Source organism: Chanos chanos, chromosome 14 (assembly GCF_902362185.1).
Source record: "Chanos chanos chromosome 14, fChaCha1.1, whole genome shotgun sequence".
Taxonomy (NCBI): Eukaryota; Metazoa; Chordata; class Actinopteri; order Gonorynchiformes; family Chanidae; genus Chanos; species Chanos chanos.
Window position 1 is genome coordinate 5811122 of NC_044508.1, and position 26902 is coordinate 5838023.

General features: G+C 41.7%; 1 protein-coding gene across 1 annotated transcript in view; it reads right to left on the reverse strand.

Annotated features, from left to right (window-relative positions):
- The window catches only part of pappab (pregnancy-associated plasma protein A, pappalysin 1b), a 55096-nt gene that overhangs the window by 15479 nt on the left and 12715 nt on the right, over positions 1 to 26902 (reverse strand). The window contains exons 3-14 of the mRNA XM_030791667.1: positions 25685 to 25830; positions 25096 to 25389; positions 24625 to 24817; positions 23573 to 23694; positions 19366 to 19867; positions 14396 to 14524; positions 13742 to 13833; positions 10415 to 10611; positions 6553 to 6660; positions 5914 to 6049; positions 4396 to 4609; positions 2844 to 3012 (exon numbers count right to left, since the gene is read on the reverse strand). Coding sequence (XP_030647527.1) covers positions 2844 to 3012; positions 4396 to 4609; positions 5914 to 6049; positions 6553 to 6660; positions 10415 to 10611; positions 13742 to 13833; positions 14396 to 14524; positions 19366 to 19867; positions 23573 to 23694; positions 24625 to 24817; positions 25096 to 25389; positions 25685 to 25830 — 2302 coding nt within the window. The remainder of the gene's footprint in view (positions 1 to 2843; positions 3013 to 4395; positions 4610 to 5913; positions 6050 to 6552; positions 6661 to 10414; positions 10612 to 13741; positions 13834 to 14395; positions 14525 to 19365; positions 19868 to 23572; positions 23695 to 24624; positions 24818 to 25095; positions 25390 to 25684; positions 25831 to 26902) is intronic.

A 26902-nucleotide genomic window follows, 5' to 3' on the forward strand; every position in this document is an offset into this window, starting at 1 on the left:
GGAGAGTGGAGACCGCCTCTTAATAGTTCTCCTTCTCACCTTACATAACCACACCACCAGACATTTCCTTACAAAAGCCCCCTCAGAAGCCCACCAGCACAAGTCCCAAAGTGCGCAAAAAGTTATATAAGCCAAACCCTCCCCGAAAAAACAGAGAGAAAAAAAAAAAAAAACGTACGCCGAGTCCCTTCCAAATACGCAATAACTTCTGAGACTATTCCAAGCTTCTCAGCGAAAAATGGTGGTTGCTGGCAAAGCTGAGAGCAACATCAGGATATAGCGCACGCAGGCTCGGGTTGCGAAATTGCACAGTAAAAATTTTGTTTTGTTTTGTTTTGTTTCGCTTTGTTTTGTTTTGTTTTGTTTTTCTTTTTTCTTTTTCTTGTGCACTGCCTAGCACAGGAAAAACATCACCCAAACAACAGGTGTTGGACGCAAAAGCGGAACGCTGCGCTTTGTTTTGCGCGTAAATCGGAACAAATATCATAAAGCAAAGGGCTATGGAAAAGTGATATGATAACGGATTCGAGGAGAACTGTTTCTTTTTCCCCAAGCAGTGCTGATAACAGAAATTTGCCATTCAATCAATAGGGCATGAAGACTACTTAAGGGCTAGTCCAGTAAAACTCTCACTGGACTGCTATACTTTGAACATTTATCTCATTCTTATTGCACTAAAAAAAACAGTGCCACAATCCATTTATAATCATATGAGTTGATCTGATCTCGAGGTAAAACAATTTTTATTTGAATTTTTTTTTTTTTTTCTTTTTCATTCACTTGGGCAATGGCGGCTTCAGCCAAGGTATTTTGATTGACTCCCATGGAAGGTTCTTTGAAACCCGGGCTTACAGTCTGCATGCGCTTTTAATTGCCGTCATGTTTCCGGTCGAGTTGACCTTTTTCCTAGTCCAAATCAGTTGGGATTGTGGATTGGGCTGAAAAGCAGTGTTCACTGGTCAGGCTGGGGTCAGTGAGCTGCCTTAAAGACGCAGAGATCAGACTGGGAGATCTGGAGAGCGCCACTGATCCGTAGCAAGGCTATAAATGAAGCCCTTTGGGACGACGTCAGCGGGTGCGTGTTTTCATGTCAAATAGACTTGAACGGATTGCATCCCAGTCGAGTTAGCTCAGACATGTTTCTGACACGTTAAAAATGGCAGTGAACCTTAAAATGCAAGGACGATGAGTACAGACGACGTGCCAAGACACACACGCTCACTGCCGCACACGCACACACACACACAAACACACACACACACACACACAAACACACACACACACACACAAACACACGCGCACGCACACACACAAACACACACGCACGCACAGACACACACGCACAGACACACACACACACACAAACACACGCGCGCGCACACACACGCACGCACAGACACACACACACATGCACAGGCACACACACACACACGCATACGTGCACACACATACGCACGCATGCACACACAGACACACACACACACACACATGCACAGACACACACACATACAGAGACAGACAAAGAAACACTGTCAGTCTGGCCCTATATTGGCTTGTCTTTTTTTTTTTTGATGGCTGTTGTGCAGCTCAAAGAATTTTGAGAAAACTGTTCAACTGTTAAGAAAACCTTAGGAGAGCCTCTTTGTTCCTGAAAGGTCATAGTGAAGCACTCAGCTTTGCTTTCATTCTCATTTCATTTACATTCCTAGTTTTGTTTCCCTCTGTTAGCATATAAAACACTAAAACAGGTGTTTTTTTTTGTTTTGTTTTTTTTTTCAAAGAAAATCTGTCATCAGGCAAATGATCACTAAAGCGGAGTATATGTTGACTTGCACAGAGAGTGAGCACGAAGCATAGAGTATGAGGAAAGAGAGTAAGAAGTCACCATGCAAGAATTTCAAAAAAAACAAGTACTTACACACTTGGCCACTCAATACCAGCTCAATTTTTGTCAACTTGTCAACATTTGGTCAACAATAATGAGCAAGGAATATGTGCAACCTCAAGTGTAGTGACAGAGATATGTGTGTATGATGAAAAAAAAAAAAAGATTATTATTTTCACTAGGTTTGGCAAACTTAATCATTTCTTCTCTATCCCCCCCCCCCCCATCACCCCCCATCCGTCTTGAAACAGAACCTTAGTTTTATTCAAGCCACATGGAAGCTTCCAGGCTCCTCAAACAAAGTGGTTTCGGAAGAGTGACATAAAACCACAAATAAAGTAGTACCTCAGCCCTGTGTACCTCGGTGCCAGTTAGCATCAGCATTCGCTTCCCCTGCGGCCGCTCAGTTAGAAGAGCCTGCGAGTGTTGTAAAACTTTACTGCTGAATTCTCCATAAGTGGTTTGTATGCGTGAGTAGATGGTTATCGTTGCGTAGGTGGGAGCGTTTATGTGTGTTTGTGTGTGTGTGTTTGTGTGTGTGGGTGTCTGTGCATGTGTGGGTGTGTGTGTGTGTGTGTGTGTGTATGCCCCTTTCTCTCAAGGATGAGATAAGTGGATGAATCAGGAGCTGCTGTGTGCATGTGTATGTGTGTGTGCATGTGTGTGTGTGCGTGTGTGTGAGTGCGTGTGTGCATGTGTATGTGCGTGTGTGTGCCTGTGGTGAAGGGAGAGTGAGTGGGTGGATGTTTGGGTGTCTGTGTTTTGAGGGTGAGGGGGTTGCGAGGTGGGGCGCTTGTGGTGTGTACATTGCTGTCAATCAAAGATTCTTCCAAACAACAGAACAAAAATGAAGTGTACACTGCAACACTGAGAAAAAAAAAAACCCAACAAGAGTAAACACACTTACAAGCACAATGCATTCCTTCATCAACCCTTTCAAATAAAAGTAAACCATTACCTGTGTCTTGATGATGTCATCATCTCTATGGATCTTGAGCGTGTATCCACGGTTACAGGTGATGGTGCATCGCACTCCGTTAAAGTAGCCCGGGCTGCTGCATTTCATTTCCGCGTTCTGAACTAACGGTTCCTGACAGTCGATGGCATCACAAGAGTAATGGACGCAGCTGAGAAAATACCAAAAGCAATAACGTTAGCGTGCGGTTAGACCACGTCAGTGTCAACCCGTCGAATATTCAACTGATATTCATCAGCGTTTCCCCAAAATGCCCTCACGTCCCATTCTTCATAAGAGCGTTCGAGAGGATCAAAATCAAAATCATCATATCTATCTCTTGCCATGTTTAACCACAATCATTGCAAGTAAGATCGTCATAGTTTCAGAGTCATCCGTTTTTTGTTTTGTTTTTTTTTTCAGAGGTGGGAGGAAGGGGGGGGGGGGGGATGCAACGTCTAGATCTTCCAGAATTAACTTTAATTTAAACCACAGGGCTGACATCATTCCGAGTGAGCTAAACTGCTGAAGCAATTTCAAGAAATTCAATCTGGTCTGAGGGCAGACGTGAAGAAAACTTCTTTCTGTCCGAGTTGGATGTGAACCACTGCTGACTAAAGCTGTCCTACCCTTCTTCTTCTTCTTCTTCTTCTTCTTCTACTTCAGGAAAAAAAAAAAAAGGACATTGAGAAACTAGCTTTGCACACAGAGCGTAAAACTGGATTAGGTTGATAGCCATGGAGTTAACGACCTCAGAGAACAGGGGTTTGGGTGTTCTGCTGCTTGGCAGTAGAGTAGCATTGGGCTTGGCTCGCAGATAACTCTCTAAAACCTGAGGGGCCTGATCTGGGGGCATAGGCAAAGAGTGCAGGAAAATCCCAGCATGCATTTGAGTTACATAAGGAGAGTAGGTCTCAACCGGTAATAACACGTATGATCTTTTCTTAATAAGGGCAAATATGTGTTAGTAATGCAGTGAATATGCAAACAACTGTTTTTCAAGTTGTGATGCAGGAAGTAAAGATATGTCTGGGATTCGGGACACTGTTTGTGGTGCATTTCCTTCTGTGTGTGTGTGAAATGTCTTCTTTGCACCAATGTTTGTGAGATGGTATTGTTCCATACAGCCGTGCCCTGTGTCCTCCATCATTTATGACAGCTAATAATTCTAAGAGGACAATGTATTCTATTGTATTCTATTCTATTCTATTCTATTCTGTTCTATTCTATTCCATTCCATCCACAGTTACATTTAGGCATACGAACATTGAGCTGTACTTAAAAATACAGTAATACCAAGCACGAACATCTACAAGATAACGTGATTCAAAGTTATGCATCAGTCACAAAACAGTAATACGCTATTACCCATTCTAAAGTATATCTAATTACCTTTCAATTAAATCTATTTATTCAGTTGATTTACTCTATTCAGTAACTAAAGATGAGTTTTGTAAAACCTTATGACACCTTCATGATGCATTGCACACACAAGCTATAAATGAGGTGATACAGTCAATATAGTCTCCTATGGGTTTGGGGGGAGGGGTCTGACCTTTGACCCATGGGGTTGTAGATCTCATTGCTCTGACATCCGCTAATGGTGATGGGGTCAAAGTACTGGAAGGAGCGTAAGCCTACGCCTGAAATGGCCACCAGGGGTGAGGTGAAGCGCACGACAATGGCCTTGGTTCGATAAAACGCCACGCTGAGGTCATGAGTCACTGGAATCACCAGGGGGTTGCTACGGCAACTCAAGCGCCAGTCACCTAAACATATTCGATGCCCAAAAAGAGATGTAAAAACGTGAGACCAAGAAAAAAATAATAATAAAAACACACTGACAACTTTGACGCATAACGGTCAAATCTAAAATAAACACAAAATAAAAAGATACACAGTCAAATTAAATGTATGATACATCTGCATATACCTTAACCAGACCTTACATGGCTCATCAAATATATAAAATACAGTGGAAATGGCTTATAGTGGTCATGGTTATAGTGATCAATCACTTATATGGATCAAAAAGCTTGGGAGAGAATCATTCCTATACAAGTACAGTGTTGTATAATTCACTTATAGTAATCAAGTAGTCCGCTTACTGTGCTCATTTGGGGTCTTTTTATACACGACAACATATGGATAAAAATTAAAACTACGGTAATCTTTTTTTTTAACTTTACTTTGAAAGGCCTACTTTGTCTCGCGGCAACCTGTCTGCTTCCCGCTAGCCACTTGAGGCTAATGCTGCGTGCACAGAAATCATGACGGCAAAAAGAAAGTCATTTTCTCACAGTGACAAACGTAGACTCATCGAAGCTTATGACAAACTGCCAAAAACGAGCCAATGAGATGCAGCAGCGAAACTTGGTGTTCTTCAGAATATTTTACGAATAAGTTTGATTTCAAACCCTGCTACCAGTCCAATTCAATTGAGAAACGCACTGGAACCCCGGCCAAGCTGTGGCTTAGCCTGTATTTGCACCACTGACGTTACTGTATTTTGTAAACCGCACAATACTTTTCCGTTTTAGGCCACGCCTAATTATAATTTGAACTACAATAAGCTATATTTTATATGCGGCACTGTACTGTATTATAGTGTATTTGAATTATACGCAGTTCAGTAATTTAATTTGTACAGTACTGTCGTTTGAAAAGCGTTTGAAACAGCCTGTAGGCCTCCTGTATTGTGAAAGAGTCCATAAAATTCTGTAAACAGCGATGCTGTAAGTTTCATTACTTTATATTCATGTAACAAGTATACAAATGTCAATTAGATGGTAATCTGCATGGGAAATAAAGAAAAAGAAAAAAAAAATTGGTTTCAATGAGATGTGATCGCTACAAGCGGTTTCCATTGTACTTTATATTTTTAATACGTATTTTATTAATACTTGCTTCGATCTGATGAATATATACATCACAGATAAATGTTCTTGAATTTTACAGCTATGGATTCTCAATCAGCAAAGGTACTAACTAGTCTGATGTGTTTGACTTATATAACGTCTGTTTGTAGGAAATCATTCATCTCTTAATGATGAAATTCATATGAGACACAAACCTAGATTGTGTGTTTGCTCTTTAGTGTCCACTAGTTCAACAGTGATATTGCACTGCGTCTGGTCCGTGTAGCCTGTTCCATCTGCAGCGAGGTGGATTATAACTGCTGCAGCCACCATTGGGTGAGAGTAATATGCCTAAAAGCAAATGAAATATCACACAGAACTGTTGGAGTCTGTTTAAGGCCAAAAAAAAAGTTATTCTGTTTTTAGACGTGCGCCAAGGACATGTTCGTTCATTTTTATCTGTATGTATTTTAACTAGCTTGTAACCTTAAAGCAACTCTATTTGAGGTTTTCCATTGGCTGTTCAGCGTCTCAGTATGCTTACAGTAGCATCCTTATAGTTGGAAATAATGGGAACACATGAGGCCAAGATTGGCTATCCATAATGATGCTAATGTATCATAAAGCTCCACCGTGACAGCCAGCGCCATTTCATAATTCCCCACTGACAGAGTTGTTTTAAGGTAAAAAAACAAAAAAAAAAAAAAAAAAAGAATAACTTGGCCCCTTTAACCATACCTCAGTCACATTTTGTATGTATTAACGACCCGAACATAAGCAGTAAATAAAACAGCTCTGTCGTTTTAAATGAAAACGTAACTGGAGCATCTGTGGCGGTCATCTTTTTCTTTTACCTTCAGCCAGTACTGTGTGTTCCATGTGTCCTGCTGGGCCTCTTCACAAGGAAACCAGGCGTACTGTGAGACGCCATTGGAAAGATCAAACACCTTGGACTGACAGGACTGTGTAAACAAAGACACGCAGACACACGTGTATACACATTCATCATCATGTTAGAACCACGACAAATTCCAGACCACTGGAAATATGACATAATTTGATATTGCACATACAATGACTTTCTTATGCTAAAATAATCACAGCCTTTTTTTTTTTTTTTTTTTAACCACTCGTGACACGATGCATTTATTCTAATTCAGTAACGAGGCCCGATTCAACACTGGAAGAACATCTAACCCTTAAAAATGAACAGAGACAGAGTGTAAGTGACACCCTGTAGGCTGAGAGGACGTTCCAGTATGAAGTTCCACCTCTGTTCACATCCGTTACGTCTCGGTTCCATTCACGTACCTCAAAGAATTTCACACAGTCTTAAATCATATGAAATCCTCGCTATGAACTCCGTGAACTAGCATCTGGGTGACGGAACTGCATCGTTAGGTGACACTGGAGAGCTGTACGTGCTGTAAACGCTCCACTCTGGTAATTATGTGCAGAGTGTAACAGTACTGAGGGGGAGAGAACCATACAGGAGCAGTCTGACCTCTTGCCTCAGAACAATTAATCTCTCCGGTATTTTTTGGACGGTGGGGGGCGGGGGGTTGGGGGGGGGGCAGCTTGCTGGAGGAATTCTGCACAGTCAGCAAAAGCCTTGTTTGCAATCGACTGTCTGGACTTAAATATCGACCCCCTATTCCTTCCCTCACACGCAAAATTTGCCCCTGCGGGTCGCGCTCATCGTGTCTCACCGCCGAAAACAATGACATACTGGGTAAATTCCAAAGGAGAAACTAAACTGAAGGATTACTGAAGTAAAAAAAAAAAAAAAGAAAGAAAAAAAAAACAGGGTACGTTAGTCATGTTCTGCTGTAATGCTGTACTTGAACCATATTAAAAAACCACATTCAGATCACAGTACCTTTTGATTTTATCGCAACATTGCACAGCCACATATGAGATCACTCTAACTGATAAACACCTACTCATGTTTACCTGCTTAGCCCTCCATGGTTAGAATGTGAGGTCACATGACTACAATAATATACACTCTACTGTAGTGTACACTGTACTGACGTTTGCCTCACCAAAAGACTCCACATCATAAAGTAACTTATTCATTGTCACTGATTCACGTGTGTATGTTTTTTTTTTTGGTGTGTGTGTGTGTGTGTGTGTTGGGGGGGGGGGGGGGGGTTGTCTGAAATCAGTACCATGCCTGCTGTTGACTGGTGACTGGCTAGAGTATTCAAATACAACTTACATCATGTTACATAACCCACAGGTTCTACAGCAAAGTTAGAGCAGAAGAACGAGATTTTTTTTTTTTTTTTGCAGAGCGGATCTTGCTGAATGGGTAAAGTGAACCTGGGCACTTCCGCTGAGGGGGTCTCTAAGATTTTTTTTTTCTCCTCTCAAATGGTACAACTAGGGAGAAAAAAAAGAAAAAAAAAGGAGGAACTGGAGCAAGAGGGATTCATAACATCCTTTTTCATTTCTTAACACCTCATGCAATTTGAATGAAAGCGTTACAAAATTAGCCACAGGGATAGAAAAAAATCTGATGTAATGCCCCGGGGACCAGAGATGGAGAGTGAGAGAGACAGCGATGCTCCACTGACTTCATGCACGTTCTGCACCTCCCTGCGCTGAAAGCCGCGGCTCCATCCTTTCCCGCTACCTTTTTTTTTTTTTTTTACTCTTTCTTCATGCCATAGTAACCTTGCTCACCTCCCATCACATCGCTTACTGCACTGCTCAGGGCGCACGTCGACGGAGTCTGCATTGCAACTTTATTTTTGCGACAGTGAGGTTCTACAATCGCAGCGCCCTTTTAAAAAGAAAGTGGCCCCTCGGTTGCAAATCTGGTGTCTGGAAATAATAACTCATTTTTTGAGGAGTATTCTGTTGTGTTTCCTCATCTGTAGCGCTGGCTACTCTAAATTAGATGATGGGAAAATTCATTTTTATTATTACTGTTAGTAGGAGTAGGAGTAGGAGTAGTGGTATTTGTTTAATTTAGTCTGCACTGGTGCCCATCAAAACAAAACAAGTAAAATAAGGATGGCGAAAACATTTTTTGAGAGGATTTCATAGAGAATGCAAAGTCTATACAAGCAATCGGCAACAGTAGTTTCATGTGGTTCTTTTTTGTGGTTGATTTTGCAGATGGAAATGTGACCAAGGTTTCAGGGGCTTCACTAGTGATGACCCTGAGAGAGTTACATTACAGCATGTAGCTTTGTCTCTGAACAAAATACCACCAGCCGACACGTCATCAGCAATAATCGCCTGTGATTAAAAGGTTAAGTTCTGTAATGACATTTGATTTAGGTTTTTTTTTTTTTGTTACGTTATTCAGGGTGAGGTGGCCGTTACAATTAAACGAACTTTCGCAGATGGTTATTTCGCTGCAAGTGAATACAAATTACACGCGCGGATCTGGAAATCGTTTGTTCGAGATGTTGTTACACGCGCGTTTACTTTGCAATCTGCAGTTGAAAAATGATCTGAATGATTGTGATTTAAGTTGTTCTTCGTGATGTCTCGTTTTCTCAAAAAATACTCAACCGCCTTTAAAACCATTATCTACCGCTCTGCCATAACTTTGTTTCAACGTTTAGGCTTGTTTTGCCTGATAACTTTTTGGGAAAAAGGGCAAAAAAAAGTACATAGATTTGAAGAAAAAGAGCAATGTATTAAAAATGTATCTGTGTAAACAATCAGCAAAGAATGTCGTAAATGATATAACGTGTTTTGTTTTAAGCATTCTTTGTTTTGAGCTCATATACTGATATTTCTCTCTAAAAAAAAAACAGGATTAAAAGAACAGTGACATTTTGCCGTTTCTCACCACTCTAAATCCTCCACTTGCTGGGAACAGTTCTCTGACATGATTAATTTAGCAGCGTGTATAACTGTGTGCACAAGAGACTTTCACTGCTAAAGCTGTGAGAGGAGAGAGGAGGAGAGTGGCCAAGAAAACTCCAGAATTAATAAATGTATCATGCCGAAATATCCACGGGGCGAAACAATACGGTTTTTTAAGGGTTCCTTTGGAAGCAGTCAGTGCTTTACAACTTCCATGTGTGAGTGTGAGTTTTTTTTTTTTTTATATTATTTTTATGAGTCTCTGTAAAGGAATCTTGTACAGATTTATTCATACGTTCAGTATTATACTGAAGGGGCATTTGAGTGTGTGTGCATGTGTATGTGTGTGTGTGTGGGTGCGTCTGGTCTGTGAGTTTCTGTGTGGTTGTGCATGCATTGTTCAGATTAAGTCATGTCCTTGATTTTTAACAACAGGTGGGATGAAAAGGACAGATCATTGTGCGTATGTGTGTGCATGTGTGTGCGTGCGAGTGTGTGTGTGTGTGTGTGTGTATGAGTGTGAGTGTGAGTGTGTGTGTGTGTGTGTGTGTGTGTGTGCAAGTGTGTGTGTGTGTGTGTGTGTGAGTTTGTGTGGACGTGTCTGAGGGCCTAATCCGATCAAACCGCCATTACATTAATATGATGATAACAATGAGCCTTTAGGCATTTTGCCCAAAAAGCGTGACACGTTTTTCTTTTGCAGCAGCGTGTAACTAACGAATAAATCCTTTTTTTATCTAATCTGTTCATTTGTCTTCTCCTTTTTTTCGTTTGCATTGCTAACAGCTGGTTTCAGCCAAGGTATCAGGTTAAGAAAGGGCACCGTGGCAGACTTTTTGAGTCAGGGGCACAGGTGTTTATCCAATCACAGAAATTCAAAAACCTCACCTTTGTCACTGCTGGATAGCCAACAGCCACCTCGGCCGGGCAATGTAATCTCTCCTCATTAGACACCTCCACTCCTGTAGGCCACTGGTCCAGGAAACCATTGGGTGTGTAAAGGCCACAGTCCCTCACGCTTGTCTCACGCTCGAAATCCTCACACATGCCATCGCCATCGTAAAAGTAGCACAAACTTGGCTCATCTTCAGGATGGGCAGACCGAGAGAGAGAGAGAGAGAGAGAGAGAGAGAGAGAACCAGTGAGGCAGAAGCACTCTTGGAACACTTGCATGCTCACAGTTTATCAGATGAACATCTGACAGGAGGAGCTCTTCAAAGTCCTGTTTTTCATTACAGATTATTCTGTTCTTTGACTATGTTGGTGTTCTCTGAGCTTGTTCATTTTTCTGTTCTCTTTGCTTGGTAGTCAAACAAAAGTGTAGCCACACTGTATGCATCTCTCTTCATAGATGTAAACCAGTATCTTTGGCACGTCAGTGGTTGTGATTAGAATAAATTTAATGTTTGGACATCTTCATCCTTACTGAAGAGAGGGGTAATTCTCCAACTGGAACAGAATTCTGCTGGACTGCAGAGTCTTAAGAGAACTCTTACTACTCAGTATCTAACGTGATCTCTCTTCTGTCTCTGGTCATATTACACTGCGGTCAAAAATTTCTGTTACCATAAACCTTTCAGCATTGTTTGGGAATTTTAAAAATGTGCAAGTTTGCGCTTCATTATTATATTTTTTTTTTTTCGTTGTTGTTGTTTTTGAAATACCGCTGCTCTCCATACCGATGTCGACTGGACCTTGAGGTGTTTTTTAGCACGGGACATCTGCGCGGACACCCTGCCGTCCCTTCGGGGGGAAACTTTAGCGCCCTGTTTTCGACCGGCTACAGTTCCATCACCTGCTCAAGTTGATGCTGGTCATCCGTGACAAGGTACCAGTGAACTCCGGAGAAGGGAGGTTGGGAGCGTACAGGAAACACACGTACAGGATATCCACTTATCAATCTCTACACTCTTCCCACCCGCCCCTCCTTTCCCTGCCCTCAAACGGGACTGAGACAATGTGGCCGACTAAGCTTTTGCGAAAACAAGTGGCATCCTCCTAGCCCACTGGGGCCTCATATATATCACCCAGCGGAAGAGAAAAAGTGTGAAAGGCTGGAGAAACCCCCGGGGCAGGACCCTTGTCCCCTGTCTTCCTGCTCCGAAAAAAAAAAAAAAGGCTTGTTTTATTAACGCCGGGTGCGTGAGTCGAGAGAGCGCTGGAAAATAGCGGAGAGCAACTAATGTTACTCAAAATATTTTTTGCTGTACTTGTAAATTTGTCTTGGTGTTCTTTCAATACAAACATGCATTGGGGGGGGGGGGGTGAGCGGGGGAGAAAAACCCACTGTGCCGAGATAAGAGGGAAAGAGTGAGAGCCTTTTGTTTTGTTGTGACATTTTACTAGGCTGAAAAAAAAACAACTGCAAATGGATGTGTGGTGGAATTACAAAAGTCTGAATGACATCTGAATTCAATTTTGTGAAATGATCTTTAAATTCAGGACCACTTCACATTATATGTCTTCCTTTTTGCCAAGGCACATTACCTTAACACCTGTAGGTGTATAAGTGTTTTTTTTTTTTGTATGCTCTGGTCAGACTAAATTTCTCAATCTAGATAGAAACTGCTGATGTAATTAAAGTGTGTAGAAGCACACAAAAAAGAGAGACATAAACAGATAGAAAGCCTTGGGACACGGCTGCCATGACATTATGTCACAAGGAACTTTCTTCCTTGATTTTCCACCAATCGGGAGGCATCAGCCACCCTGTAACTCAGCATGACTGGACATTTGAGCAGGACAGGCACGTGAACACGTGAAAAGTCACAGGTTCACTGGAAAACAGCAACTAAAGACTTCCTTAGAGACCAGCCAGCTGCAGGAGTTGTCAGTATTCCTATGTATTTACAATGAAAGGATGCCACATGACAAAAGTACAACTGTAAGATAATAACCATAAACATCATAGACTTCCAATTGTTTCTAAATGTGATTAAACAAATAAAATTAATAAATGACTAAGGCAATGTTAGAGACAAAGCTGTATGAAAGGTGATTTTAAAAGAAAAGAAAAAAAATCATAACACAGTTCCTGATCACACGTATCTCTTACAATGCAATACTGAATTTGTTTTCAATATTTTCAGTATGTGAGTTCACACATACAAGAAGAAGTTCAGTCTGCATTTTCGTGCACAGATAAATGCAGGTAATTATAGCACTGCATCTTTGCTATTCAAACTTCAGCCAGAAATGGATGGATATGGGAAGAGGAGGGACGCAGCGCTTAGCAAAACGCTGATGCGGTTCTTTCCGCGGAAAGAAAAGGCGAGTTTATTGAATTTCGCCGCTCTCTCATTTAAGCCTATAGAAAACGAACTCATTGAACTCAGTGACAAGCAGCGTTCTTGTCTACTCCGTGAAAGTGGTGCTAATTAACCGCCGTCGGACTTCTGATGTTGCAAACAGCCACACAACCCCAAAGCTTAGCCTACCACAGGTGTTCTGGTCAACCAGGGACAAGCCTTTAGCGCGAGCTGAATGTACACTTTAGAATGCAGTTCAAAGTACGGCTAGATTGTTCTCGCGATCGTTTTTTCCCCTTTATTTCTTCACCCCACTCCAGCTACTTATTCACACGTTAAAAGAAAAATGAGGAACAAAAGCTAGCGAAAAGAAGCTCAAATGGATTTTTTTTCTACTCTCTTTTAACCGGACTGTCAGATCTTGAGAATTACAAACCGAAAGCAATTTCTTTTGTGAGTTGCGTGAAATATGGCAATTACGGTCTCACTATTCAGGCTCGGGTTTTTTTTTTTTGACAGCCTCGGATACCGCTACAGCCATAGTTAGCATTTCAATCAACGAACTCACCCTTGCTTTATAGCTTTATAACTTTGTTAGGCTTTGACAAACTGACAGGCACTGTGAGCAGTCGACTAAGAAAGGATATGCTAACAGGAATGCCCACACAGGAGAAACGGAGGCCAGCGTAGAGGCTGGGAAATTGGGGCAATCGAACAAGCGATTATCACAAAGACCACACAGCAACTGAACTGGTTCAGACGAAGCAAGAAACTCATTGTTATACAACCAGCTGAAGCTGCTACAACTGGATTCCGACGTGAAAGGCCCTGTCATGTTTAATATAAAGGCATTACCAAGGTGAAGGTCAAAAATGAATTTTTGCAACGATTACTAATTAATTTTGCTAAGCGTACTGTCGGATCAAACCAGTTGAGGAAACTAATGTTTGGAATCTCTGAAACATACCGACACAGTTGAACAGAGGCTCCTTTTTACACTGACTAGAGCATCCATCACCGTTGGCAGAGTTCATGTCATCACACTCTTCTCCCAGGTATCTGAAAAACAGAATATATGCTAATTTGGTTAGGATTTTCATTATTTGAGTTAATCTACATGAATCAATTAACCATGAGTTTAAGAACTGAACAACTTATTTGCCTTTGATTGCACTTAACGCTGTATTTGAAGTCATAAAGTAGCCAGGATAAACCAGTTCTCCTCCCACAAGTCAAGATGTGAATTGTAGGCTATGCCTGTGCAGGGAGAGGCAACTACCCCTTCTGTAGTACCACACCTCCTTCCTTAATGTACTCCTGATTGAGCTGTCCATTCACTTCCCATGAACTTAAATTAAATGAATCAAGCATGTCTAGAGCTGCATCAAAATCCTACATTTACTGTCATTTCTTCAGAGAGAGCATAGCATTCCCCTGATCTGGATCATCGGACGTGCCCTGCAAGAGGAGCTTTCTCTAACCCTGTCCCAAAATCTCTGTCCTCCTCTCGCTACATCTCTTTTAACAGGACCACTTCCACAGAGGCTAGACGACTGGAGAACGGAGGCCAGGAAGGATAGCTGAGGAGACCTCTTCAGAGAACCGAAGCGGGGCCGCTTACTTTTGGATACGTCCGTCTCCGCAGTAGGGCATTCCCAGCTGGTGACTGAGGGGTGGGGAGGCTTCACTCTGAGCCTCACTGGACACTGTCAGCACGTGGTAGGTGTACATCACTCCAGGTACAACATCCCTACAACAATGGTAGCACGCACCCACACACACACACACACACACACACACAGAGAGAGAGAGAGAAGGAGAAAGACATTCCTTAAGTATGCCTTCAGCTTAAGCAGCATTACTGGTGTCTGGGTTTCTCACATAATAAAAATTTCTCCACTTTCCTCAAGTCATTTCTCATGTCATCAAAGCCACGTCTTCTGTTTTGATTTTTTTTTTTTCTCCCCTTTTGTTTTTGGCGACGTTACAGTATTTGTATGTGCGGGTGTAGGTGTGTGAGCAACTGGATGCTACTACGCGCAAAACCCACCAAAAGTGCAGCTAAAATTAGCTCCATAAGAAAGTTTTTAAAAATGTATGTTAGTAACGGTGAGCTCGAGTTCCTTAAGAGAGCAAGGGAGGGAGAATGAGAAAGAGAGAGAAACTTTGAGGGAGTGGTAGAAATGTGAGCTGCTGTACAGATGCGCAGTCATTAATACAGAGCATCAAACGATCTCACCTTTCCCAGGGACAGTCTGAATCACTGGGCAATGAAGTAACACAAAATGCAGAGGTAAGTGGGAGCAATGCAGGGCAGAAAAACGAAACTATAAAAAAAAAAATATCAATGCACGCATTGTGCAGACAGGAGTGTTTAATGTGTGGAGTCTCAACCTAATACGTCGTACAGCTTCTTCTGAACTACACATTCTGATCAAGGTCAGAATTTAGCCGTGTTAAACAAGTGTAAAACTGGCTAATGACAAAGAAGCCATGCTAAACACTGCACCAAACAATTCAGGGTGACTTTGGCTATGCAAGGCAAAGAGAAACTCGAGAGGACCACATAAACATAACCTAGACAAAATTTTTCGTACTTTCAAGCCTTTCAACGTAAATCTGTAGCATGACCAATTAATAGCATAATTCTACCCCCCCCCCATGTTTTCCTCTTTTCCCCTTCATTTCTCCTTGACAATGAATTTCCAGGAAGGAGAGAGAGAGAGAGATGTTGCCCCAGAACAGAGGATCATAGGGGAGGGGGTGGGAAAGTGCCAGAACTTTTGGGAGAAGGATAATGTGGGCCTCACAGGGTTCTCAACTCTTAATTCTCTTCCCTCAACCTCTTCCAAGAAACGTTTGCACCACTAATACGTCAACCTACACATGCTTATAGAATTCATTGAATAACAGATTTATTTAACACGTCTTCCTCTAGGCGTAGGCTTTTACCACTGCTCTGTGGAGACCAGCTTGGAGATTAAGTTTATAAACTGGGGATCAGAGGGTTACTCCCCACCAAAGGAGATGCATGATGATAGCGTGCTCCAAAGCTTTACGATCATGGCAAAGGCCCTCCAACCTCAAGTTGATATCGGAGGTTCTGCTAGGAATAATTTTACATAGAAATGTATATGAGGCATTTCAGATATCAGTGTTGCTGTCAAGCAATCCCTTTATCCTGTGTGCTTTTCTATTTGATCGAACTATAACAGGACCGATTGTGTTAATTCATCTTAAACATGCTGTATGGATCTTAATGCAGGTTCAGTAACAGGCTTGGTTAAGATTGGGGGGTGGTGGTCCTCGCATCCATTGAGTATTTGGACAGGGGAGAAATACATCAAACACATATTGGTCCCGCGCCTGGGTTCTGTTCCATGACGCTCCTGTTCTCACCAGAAGAGTAAGTTCTCAATGAATTTACAGTACCCTTGTTAGACTCCGACAAATACAAAAAAAAGGCAGATGCTGTAGAACCGTAAAGCCCTCATTGTTCCAAACTGCACTGTTCAGACGGCAGAGAGCGAGTCAGATGATCGCAGAGGCGTGAAAGTAGAGGAGCTTTGGACATTTAAGTGTTTTAGCCGTGCTTGGAATCTCCTGTGGCCTGAAGGCGGCAATTGGAAGCCCTTGGCCCGCAGTGTGGTTTTGTGGTTTTATTTTCAAAAACCCATGTTTCCCACGGACACTCACGGTGGCTAAGCTGAATTAGAGTTTGGTTTTTTTTGGAACTAGAATGTTCACTTAGACATAAATCAATGAAGCTTCTCTCTCTCTCTTAACAACCTTAACAGCATACTGATAAAAAAAAAAAAAAGTATTTGCGCTAGAGTAACTATACTGGTATTTGTTTGTGGAAAAAGCCAGTTGATTAAAGCGTAGACCCATTCACCTGCACAATAGTGGGTAGGCAATTTGTTGGTGGAGAATTGAGACAAGTTAAGAATGAGAGGTAATCCTTCAGCTCATGGGGAAAGTAAGACAAAACTCCATACATTTAGCCTACCCATAAGCAAAAGCAGTTTTAGAGACATTAGAGAAGCTAAGCCAAAAAATGATTTTCACGGCAGTACAATACTGCGCGAAAAATCGAGATCGAAAAACACAGAGCAGGTTTATGCCTCCAGTGCAGATGCAAAGACAGCAAGCCAGAAAACTCTTGCAGGCTCAGTTCGTGCCAAACACTGTGACAGCCTTTTCCTGTGCTTTGGTTTTTCGGACGATAACAATATTTTTCAAGCCCTGGTCCTGGAATGCACGGAAGCCTGTGACATCATTCATCCCGTCCCGCTCAGGGATGCCCTCGCAATGTGGGGGGGGCCCAGCTGAAAAATCAAGATTGAACTGGACATGCTGGGAACCAGTCTTGGTTTTATGTTCAACACCATTTACTGGCTGTTGCCTGAATCAGGACCACTGCTAATGACTTTAAGGCATTAAAGGAATGTTTTTTAAAGGCTGTTTGGACGTCATGTGTTTGTTAGGTAATTATCCACTTATGTGCCGGATATATCAATTGTAAGTAAGACCAGTTTGAGGACATTGAAGGCCATTGGAATGAGGAGAAAATTAGAAGAGAATGGTTGGTAAGCTTAGTACTCAGACAAGAATGCAAGCAATTTTTTTTTTGTTTGTGATCAAAATCAAAGTGCACATGCTTTAACAAGCCAAACTAAACTTTGACCAGTCTGTCAAACAATCCACCAAACCACTGCAGTTTGATCAGTCATTTCGATTAATCATCAGGACAAGGCTGAATAGGTACCAACTGACTAACTTTCCCGTCCCGACAGGGAGCCAGACTAGAGTAGCTCACCTTTTTATAACCATCCCTGACCTCAAAGGGAATGAAAAAAGCCATAGGAGAAGAAAATTACTCAGTGGCCTCCCCGTAGGTGACTCCAAGAATTCCAGTTCAACGTGGAATTAATGAGTTTCCTGGATTTTCGGACCCCACATAATACTAAGATCTCTTTCAGGCATCCGGAATTCTTTGAAAACGTCCCTCTACTCAGGGACTGAGATCCTTTTTCTTCCCTACCTAATGCCTCCAAAAGCATAACAGCACAAAATATTAAACCACTTTCTTTGGTAAAAAAAAAAAAAAAAAATGGCGGGTGGAATTATTCGCAACTGCCACAGTGCAGGGAACACAGCTGTTGCAGTTTTAGCGTGTTGCAGGAAAGCCAAACCTCAACCCAAACTGTGACCCGCTTTGCATATCGTGCAAATCCCCCTTAAAACCAAGTTTACACTTAATGTTCTGTATTAATTATAATGAGTTTTAAGCTGGACTCCAGGAGGACTCGCGCTTGCCAAAGCAAATCGACAATAATTTGGGGAAAAAGAGAGCTGCAGAATAATGCTGCTATAAGTCTACTGCCGTAGATGCGCTGGTAGATTAACATCCTGGGGAAACCTGAGGAATAAGTTTGAAAGTTCATTAACAATCAGATTCACTAGTCGACCACAGCCAACAACATGGAGAAATGGTGAATTTACTGCAGCCTACACGTGGAGGTTTATCTCAGGTTGGACGTTTCTCAATTTTTTTTTTTTGCCAAAAGTGTCCCCCCCACCCCACCCCCCCAGCCATCCAGTTTCATTTTTATAACAGCAGTAGACATGCTTAATTGCATGGCGCTGTGGAAGCGAGGTGCACCGAGTTCACGTCAGGTCTCGTCGTAAATAAAGCGAGAAGAGTTAGTGAGAGCTAATGTATAGTACTGGCACTGGACCAACAGAGGCAACAAGACCCCCACGTCAGGAGGCACAGAAGAGCTCGACAGTCTCGCGCACAAAGGCCATGCAGACAAAGCCTGCCTCCTAAATGACTAAAACTCTTCATCTCTTCATTGTCAATAAGAGACACTTCTTCCAGGAAAGAAATAATGGGATCTTCTATAGGGCTATAATTTTTTACGCTGGGAGAGAAGAAAAAAAAAATGCTTTGAACTTCATTATGTACAGTGTATAGATGTTACACTTGACTGAAGAGAGACAAAAAAGCAAAATGAGAATTGTCAGTATTGCTCTGCGGGAGGGGAAAGATAATCGGTGGCCTAAATGCAGACTCCATTGACATCAACTGACTACATTTTTCACAGTCTACACACTATGGACATATATATCAAACCTGTCTCTTTTCTCAGCCCTGGCTCAGACAACCTAGTGCTTTTCACAAGACAACAACAAATCAAATGGTACGACAAGAGGAGACTATTTTTTTACAGACGTGGTGAATTGGTATCCCTTGGCCAAAAGAAACAAGGTAATCTGAGTACACCAAAACAAGGCATTAAGGTACAAATATAAGACCTGAAAGCTCAACATAAAAAAGAGGTCGTCCAAATCAAATCAGTCCAAGGTATGTTTTGTTCTAATGCCTGTGAATTAACAGTAGGTGTGTACATGTAAGTACAGCTCAGTTACACTGTTCTCATGTACTAACTAAATTGAAATATTGGCAATTACATTCAGAAACATTGTTGAAATTCAATACTTTACACCGAAACAGTAGTGACAATTTACCATTGGCCTTACACACAGTAAGCCTAATGACTTTCAGAAGTAGGTTGTTGTAATTACCTGTCTACGTATCGTCGACTGAGGTCTGCTGTGATAATTCCATGGGGATTGTTAGGGAAGGGGGGTTGACGCGTTAGCCGGTAGTGGAGTGGTTGGCAGGCTTGGCACAGTGGACTGTTGGGCTTGGATGCCAACAAGGTAGCGTCAATCTCTAGGTGCTGCTCCATGGTGAAGATCTGAACCCCATAAACCTCTTCATCCACAGCCAGTTTGAGTGTGAGTGGAACATCACAGAAGACGTTCTGGGGACCCAAGGACACGTTGGAACCTCCAACCATCAGAAGGATGAGGTTATGGATAGCCGGAAGGCCTGTCTCCTCCGGAGAGAAGAAGGTGACCCAGACAGTGAGGTAATCTGGTACCAGGGGGTAAGGGAAGTCCAACTGGAGCATGCAGCCTTGGAGCGGACAAGGAGGGGAACCAACGCTACTCGAGTCTAAACCAGCGTTAGGGCTCCATGTCCGGACACTTGGCTCACAGACTTGCTCCACGTCAGGGGGACCTAGAACAAACACGTTTAAACATCAGTCCCACATAGTGTTACATCCCATAGCATCGTAATAGGTATCTCCATATGATCTGAAGTAAACAGACATTAATATCGAATCATTTCATTTACAGTTTTTCAGATGTTAGCATTTCTCTCAATATGTGATCTTTTTAGTTATTTTAGTTGTTCTGCTTTGGTTTTGGTAGGTTTTGAATATGTATGTATCTATCTATCTGTCTATCTGTCTGTGTGACTATCTATCTGTCTGTCTATTTATCTATCCATCTGTCTGTCTGTAATCACTTTTACTCATCCCACTGCAGCTTATAATATAACTTAGAGTACAAACTTCTGTTACCAAAACATGAGTTCTTGTATCTGTAGTGAAACAGTTAACTGCAAAATAATTATGCTTTCTTCCAAAAGCATTTTAAAAAACTATAGCATCATATTCCGCCTAAATCTGTTTAAAATGCACATATAGTATATATATATATATATATATATATATATATATACAACAAACAAATAAATAAACAAGGAATGTGAGAAGGCCAAATGAAGTGTGGCATGGTGAAGCATTGAGAGGTAGTCTAGAGCCTTTTTGGCAAGGGTCCCAGCTATCTGTGAGAAGCTGTGAGGAGGTCAGTGTGAGGTGGGTAAAAAAGAGGAGGGGCCCTGAACAGGGGCAGACTTGGCTGTGAGGCCCAAGTAAGGAGGACAGGAAAGGAGAGAATTGAGGAGAGGGGATGAGAGAAGAGAGAAAGTGAAGAAAATAAATGAAGAAGAGTAAAGGTGGGCATTGAAACAAGAGAGGATGGTATAGAAGAAGAAGACGGGGGAAGGAGCAGAAAAGACACAAGAAAATATCTCAGTTCCGATTTCTGACAAACTGCTGTGTGGTACGGTGCCAGATGCTGGGGCCTGACGCTGGTTTTAAAACTGGACTCCAATAAAAATAGTCAGACTATGTGTAGTCATCAGTAGACTTTATATCAAATGAGTCTGGTTCCGTCACTGCAAGGACACTGTCATTTTCAATGACTTAAAAGTCTGTTTTTATCATGTTTTGTGTGCAGTTATACACACACAAACGTTGTTGAATTCCAGCACAAAACCAATAGCAACTGAACGGATATCAAAAATGAATATGCAGTGTGCTTTAAGGTGGTCTCATCTGTGCACGAGTCTGAGACCAGTTTTAAGTACATGACCAGTTCCTTTTTGCCCCCTGTAAAATTCATATCAGATCATTTGGGTATCTGTCATTTTTAACCATGTGTACTGGGTTTATTAGTTATGAATATATATTCATCCGTTATATTCTTAAATGTTGTCCTGCTCTTCTAGTGAAACATATCAGTTAACAGTAATCACAGGTAGACTGATATTTGTTTTAGAGGAGAATCAGAATAACTATGATCAAAAAAATTCCATTCCCTTCCTGATGATGGAAAATACAACCCGAAGGCACAAGCCTCAGGAATACAAGTCGGCTGACATAATTGTTTTTCTTAATTGTTTTCCTTTTCACCTCTGTGCTGTATTGCTTTTGGAGCTCAGACCTCAGTAATGAATTACTCCTGTGTAGCTGCTACTTGTCTAAATGGAAGATTACCGAAATGTTATTGTTTTGAGTGCCCTTATCTGCCACCTGGCCACTCGACTATAGGTATCAACGCAAGTCTGTCTTTCCCGATTGGAAAATTGAACAGGATCTGAACAGAAAAGGAACTTTGATGAAAGTGAATTTTTTTTTTCTTTGCCTTTAAGCACAGTGGAGCTTTTAGCCTCACTTACGTAGCTGGGTCATTGAGTTGGCTTTTTAATGACTGGCAGGGAAGAGCAGACATTTTTCTGACTTGGTGGCTTTCTGGGCAAGTGCAGAACAAGAGAAGCATGAAGCGTTGAGGTAAGGTAGGGGTGGAGACGTCATTCATTCCACTCGTTCCTTGGTTTTGGTCTCACATTCACTCGCTCTCTTTCTCTCTCCTCAACGCAGTGTTTTCAATCAACTGTGGGCTCCTTCACACGAACGCCACTAACCGCAGCAAGATTCGCACGGCACTGGCAAATTGATCCTTTTTTTTTAAAGCATAACTTATGCAAAACATACTGGTCGTGCTTTTTGTCTAGTCTCTGCACTTTGATACGGTCATCACTCTATCTGAAATCTTTTTACCCTTTTAGACAGTAATTGAGTAACCACACACACACACACACACACACACACTTCATTTTGGCAACGCACATTTTTTCCTCAGTGTTCTTGCATTCTGCAGTTTGATAAATAAATCACAAACCATTTCTGACCAAAGAACACACCCACATATTACATACAGTCGCCACAATTATTTTGTGCAGGTGAAGAAAGGCAGTCATTTGAATGATGTAAATATTGCAGGTAGGTTTTCTAGGAACCTGGAAGGGGAGGCTGACACAAAGCAGCTCTTTCTTAAAACAGCTGTAGGTCATCAAAGACAGGTTTGTATCTTGACTGTACACAGTGGAAAGATGGACTGAGCTGAAGTACACCAGGGAACCTTTCCAAACAGGGAGAGAGGCAGTCAGAATTCTGCGGCAGTAGGGGCAAGCCCAGGCATGCCTTCTCCGACTGACTGCGTTTATCCAGCGTTTATCCAGCGTTAGGCCAACACTGCACTTACGGCTTTCCCCGCCACAGAACTGACTCACTTATTTTTAAAAGCAACCTAAATAAGCCAATTAAGTAATTAAAAAGATGGGGAGAAAAACAATCCAGTGCTGGGAATGAAATGTATGTGTCTAAGGTTGTTTTTCAGCGTTTCAGTCGTCAAGTGCAGTTCCATTTTCGGATGTATTTGGGTTCAAGTGAAAGCATCATGATTGGCTGACTGTTGTGGTAGCTACAAGTTTAAGATAAACAGCAATCATTTCATTGGTTTGGAGAAACTTTTCTTTCCCCCCAAGAATGATGATAAATCAGTTTCAGATACTTTTAGCTTTAAACACTGAACCAGAAAACAGATTGAGGACATAATCTTCCATTTGGCAATGTATCGTTTTTGTACAATGCTGGGATCAAAGGTGGCAGGGGAAGAGGGCAACAGATTTGATATAGCCAAGGAAATTATGAGTCAGTCCCAATGGTGTAAAAACATCTTCAGAATTCTTTCTTTCTTTCTTTCTTTTTTTTTTTTTTACTCATTTATGTGCGCAAAGCTCTATGGACTAATCTTATTATATATTTATATGGCCGTATTTCCCATCTCTTAAAATAAACACATGAGAAAAATGAAAATTTATGACAACCCTGATGACTAATTTTTTCCGCACGTTTGACTTCTTTTTTCCTGAGATCACATTGCTGTTCCAGTCCAGTATTGGCCTCCTTTGGCATCATATAGAGAGTGCAAAGCTTTTAATCATCTATCCTGCTCATTAAAACTGCACATTAATGGTTTTGAATGCCGCTATCCAATTAAACGAAATTTCCAAGTGTCAGTAGAACAGGTCAACTAGACTTTTCCAGCACAGCCAAGGGAGCTTATGTGAAGTCTACAGACTCGGGCGGTTCCAACACATTACATTACACATTATAAACACAAATACACAGATCTTGTTTGTGCCATGTATAATGACAGACAGAATCTTGCCAGCAGAGTTTTAGAATAGTAGTCGTCAAGAGGAGGTGGGGGTGGGGTGAAGGGTTGGAGGGGGTGATTTCCTTTATCTTACCCTCAGCCTCGCGGGGACTCCAGTGTCCAGAGGGAGCACAGGGACGAGGGGAGGAGGCATTTGTTGCATACTGAAGGAGGACTTTATCCTCAGTGCATCTGGCACATACTAATCCCACTTCTCTAGGAAAACCAACAGACAAGAGAAGCAGGAACTTAGACACAAACCTCAAAAAGATACTCAGGGCACCATCCAGATATAACTGGCATTTTGTTTCACAGTAATGGGTATAACAGTCCTCAAGAGAAATGAAAACCTTACAGACAAACCACTTTGGACCCAAAATACATTTTTTTCCTTCCTTTTCTTCTTTTTCTTTCATTCTAACACAATGCGCCTCATGTAAGAACCACTTGTACAAAGACATTTGCTCTTAAATAGCTGGTATGAGCGATTTAAGAGAATTTGCTCGTTTTTAAGATGTTCTCTTATGCACAAATGAAATTTATGAGTGGTTTGGACTTTTCATATGAATTATGTACAATTAGTATGCCGTTCAGCTAAGCTAAAAAACTTTGTTGTTGACTAATGGATTGTATCTATGTCATCACTTTGAAGGAATTTTGAGTTAGAATGTAAATGTTAAACTTAGTGTATAACTATAGTATATAAATATGTTAAGATGATCCTTTTTGGCATTTTTCATTTTTACTCTGCTATTTGAATTATAATGTAATTCAAAATGTATTAATATAACGATGTTAACATTACTGAGGCTATTGTATTACATTACGATATCAACATCTCCAGCTGACTGTGCAACATCATCTATTTTGGCATGTGTTCTCCCATCCATCTTGACAATGGAGAATAACTTTTGACACCCCCCCCCCCCATCCTCCATTTATCATGTGTACGTGCGGCACTTACAACCTTTTTTTTTTTTCTTTTTCAATTTACAAGCATTTCCTGAATCTGACGTACCAACTCATACAAGCCCACCTCGCAAAAAAGTGCAAGAATATTGAGAATGCAAAAATGTTCTTGCACGAAGCCCAATACGAAGTCCTGTAATACAGCTTGCGCGTCACGGTGGGCTTATTGATTTTCACCTGTCGTTGAAGTGGCCTGTGATAGCCGGGAACCACTCCAGTGTAAGGGAGTCCGATTCCTGCGCCATTAACCGAGGTGCCAAGGGCACAGGACTCGGTTTGCTGCCAGGACGCCATGACTGATAGACGAGATCCAAGTAACAGTGCATCCGGGCCACTTGGTTAAGGGTGAAGGAGTCCGTGCAGTCATCATCTTAAGTTAAAAAAAAAAAAAAAAAGACAGAAGACAGTTAATGAATGTAAGTATTATCGGAATGAGTGAATATCTTGTTGTTTATTGGGTTATGGGGACGTGTACCCATAACCCAATAAACATATACCCGTCACCCGTCACAAGGCTTGCAGGTTATTCTTTTGATAGGTCAACATATTTCACTGAAGAATGTTAGTCCCCGTTTACATGGAACTGAAAGAGTGAAATAACCACTGGTCTGTACAGGCTGAAAGCATTTCTGCGCGGTTCTGTCTCACCGGCGTAACTCATGTAGTTATTGAAGGGCGTGTGGGTGAAGTGCCGACGACCACACGTCTCGTTGCCCGGCTCGGGGTCTCGGCAGTACTTGTACTTGGGCGTGGGGTTGGTGTCGGCACACAGGTCGCCTGTCTCCAGCGAGGGTTCCGTCTCCAAACACGCGTCGTTGCAGGACTCCACTTCAGAGATGCCGCGGAAAACGTGGTAGAGTCCCAGGCTGTGGCCAATCTCGTGGATCATGGTGTGCGTGTGACCGAATGTGCCATAGAACAAAGGATTCAGCACAATCCCACCTCAAAAGGAACACAAAAAAAAAATGGATATGCGTCGTTAGATTTCTGGTGAATACTGTGTAAAAAAAAAAAAAAGCTTGTTGTTCGTTATTTTGAAATGTCACGAGATGCTAAAGTTGGATGAAAAATTCAATATAATTGAAGACAGCATAACAATCGGACTGTACTTAAAATACAATCTTTGGAGGTATTTGTAGGAAACAAAACCAGACAAAAAATTTTTTTGTTTTGTTTTGGAATGGGATTTCCAGTTTTTGCTGTTGTTTATATCTCTTACACGAGTTGCGTTGTTTACCTAAATGTGTTAACGCCTCCTTGTCCCAGGGCCAGGTGGCAACTCCAGCCAGGTCTTCGTCGGAAGAGTTGGCAAAGAAGACGTTCAAGTGTGTGGAACCGTCCAGACGCAGAATCTCTTTCAGCTCTTTCACATCCATATAGGCCCTGAAATGAAAAGAAGTGTTTTAAGGAATTACCAAGTGCAACTGTACTCTAAGCTAGACTCTGGGAGAGGGATTAAGGAAGTAGGGAAGAGGTAAGAGCAAGGGTAAGGACAGATTTGGAGATTTCGATGAATATATGTCCTCAGAGAAGATTTCACTTTGTATAGTGCCAAAACACAAGACTGTCTCACACTAAAGTTTAATAGACTTAAAGTTCTTCTCATATATGTTGTGAATGGAGCCTTGGTTAGAGGTTAGAGACAAATGATGGGTTCGGGGTACAGTTAAGTTTAGGTCCATCTTCCCTCAGAGACAGTTTCACACAATGGCTACAGCTTTTAGAATGCCGGACCAGATAACGTCTAAAATCTGTTTTTACTGGATAGATTCAGCCTTTTGTTCTCACCAAACAGATTTTCTTATCATCACCACAACACAGTGTTGTAGTGTCATTTATTCCTATACAAATTGTTCTACCTTGAGCTAGCTGAAAAAAAAACCCAACCCAAATATATGTTTTGCTATTTTTAATTAATATTGAGCGTCAGACCCTAAGGTGAACCAAAACATCATATTTTGAGGGAAAAGCCATTAGTCTAAAACACAATAAAGTCACTCATTGGTCGCTGAGGGTTTCCACATTAAAAACGCGGCCAGAGAACTAGCAGAGGCAAACAAAGTCACAGTGAGAGCTGGCCAAGGTTGTGTGTGTGTGTGTGTGTGTGTGTGTGTGATGACTTGTAGCATTCTGTAAATTAACAGGTCTCGCGAGGCTGTCACACTTGGAATTTGTATTTGGAATGAAACTTGAGCCCGTCTCAGAGGCCAGCTTGGGAGGTCAAATGTCACTGGCCCTGTCTAGTTAGGAATGTATTGTGTCATTTGGATGGTTCCAACCAAGACTCCTTTTAAAAATGGTCATTATTTTATTTCGGATGCGTCGGACATGTTATTCTTCAGCAGGGTTTTCCCTCTTGTAGTGAAAAAAGAAAACAAGACTAACAAGTCATACAAGGACAGGCTATCGTGCATGCCTGATTGTTTGCTTACCATAGAGATTGGTTTCCACGTAT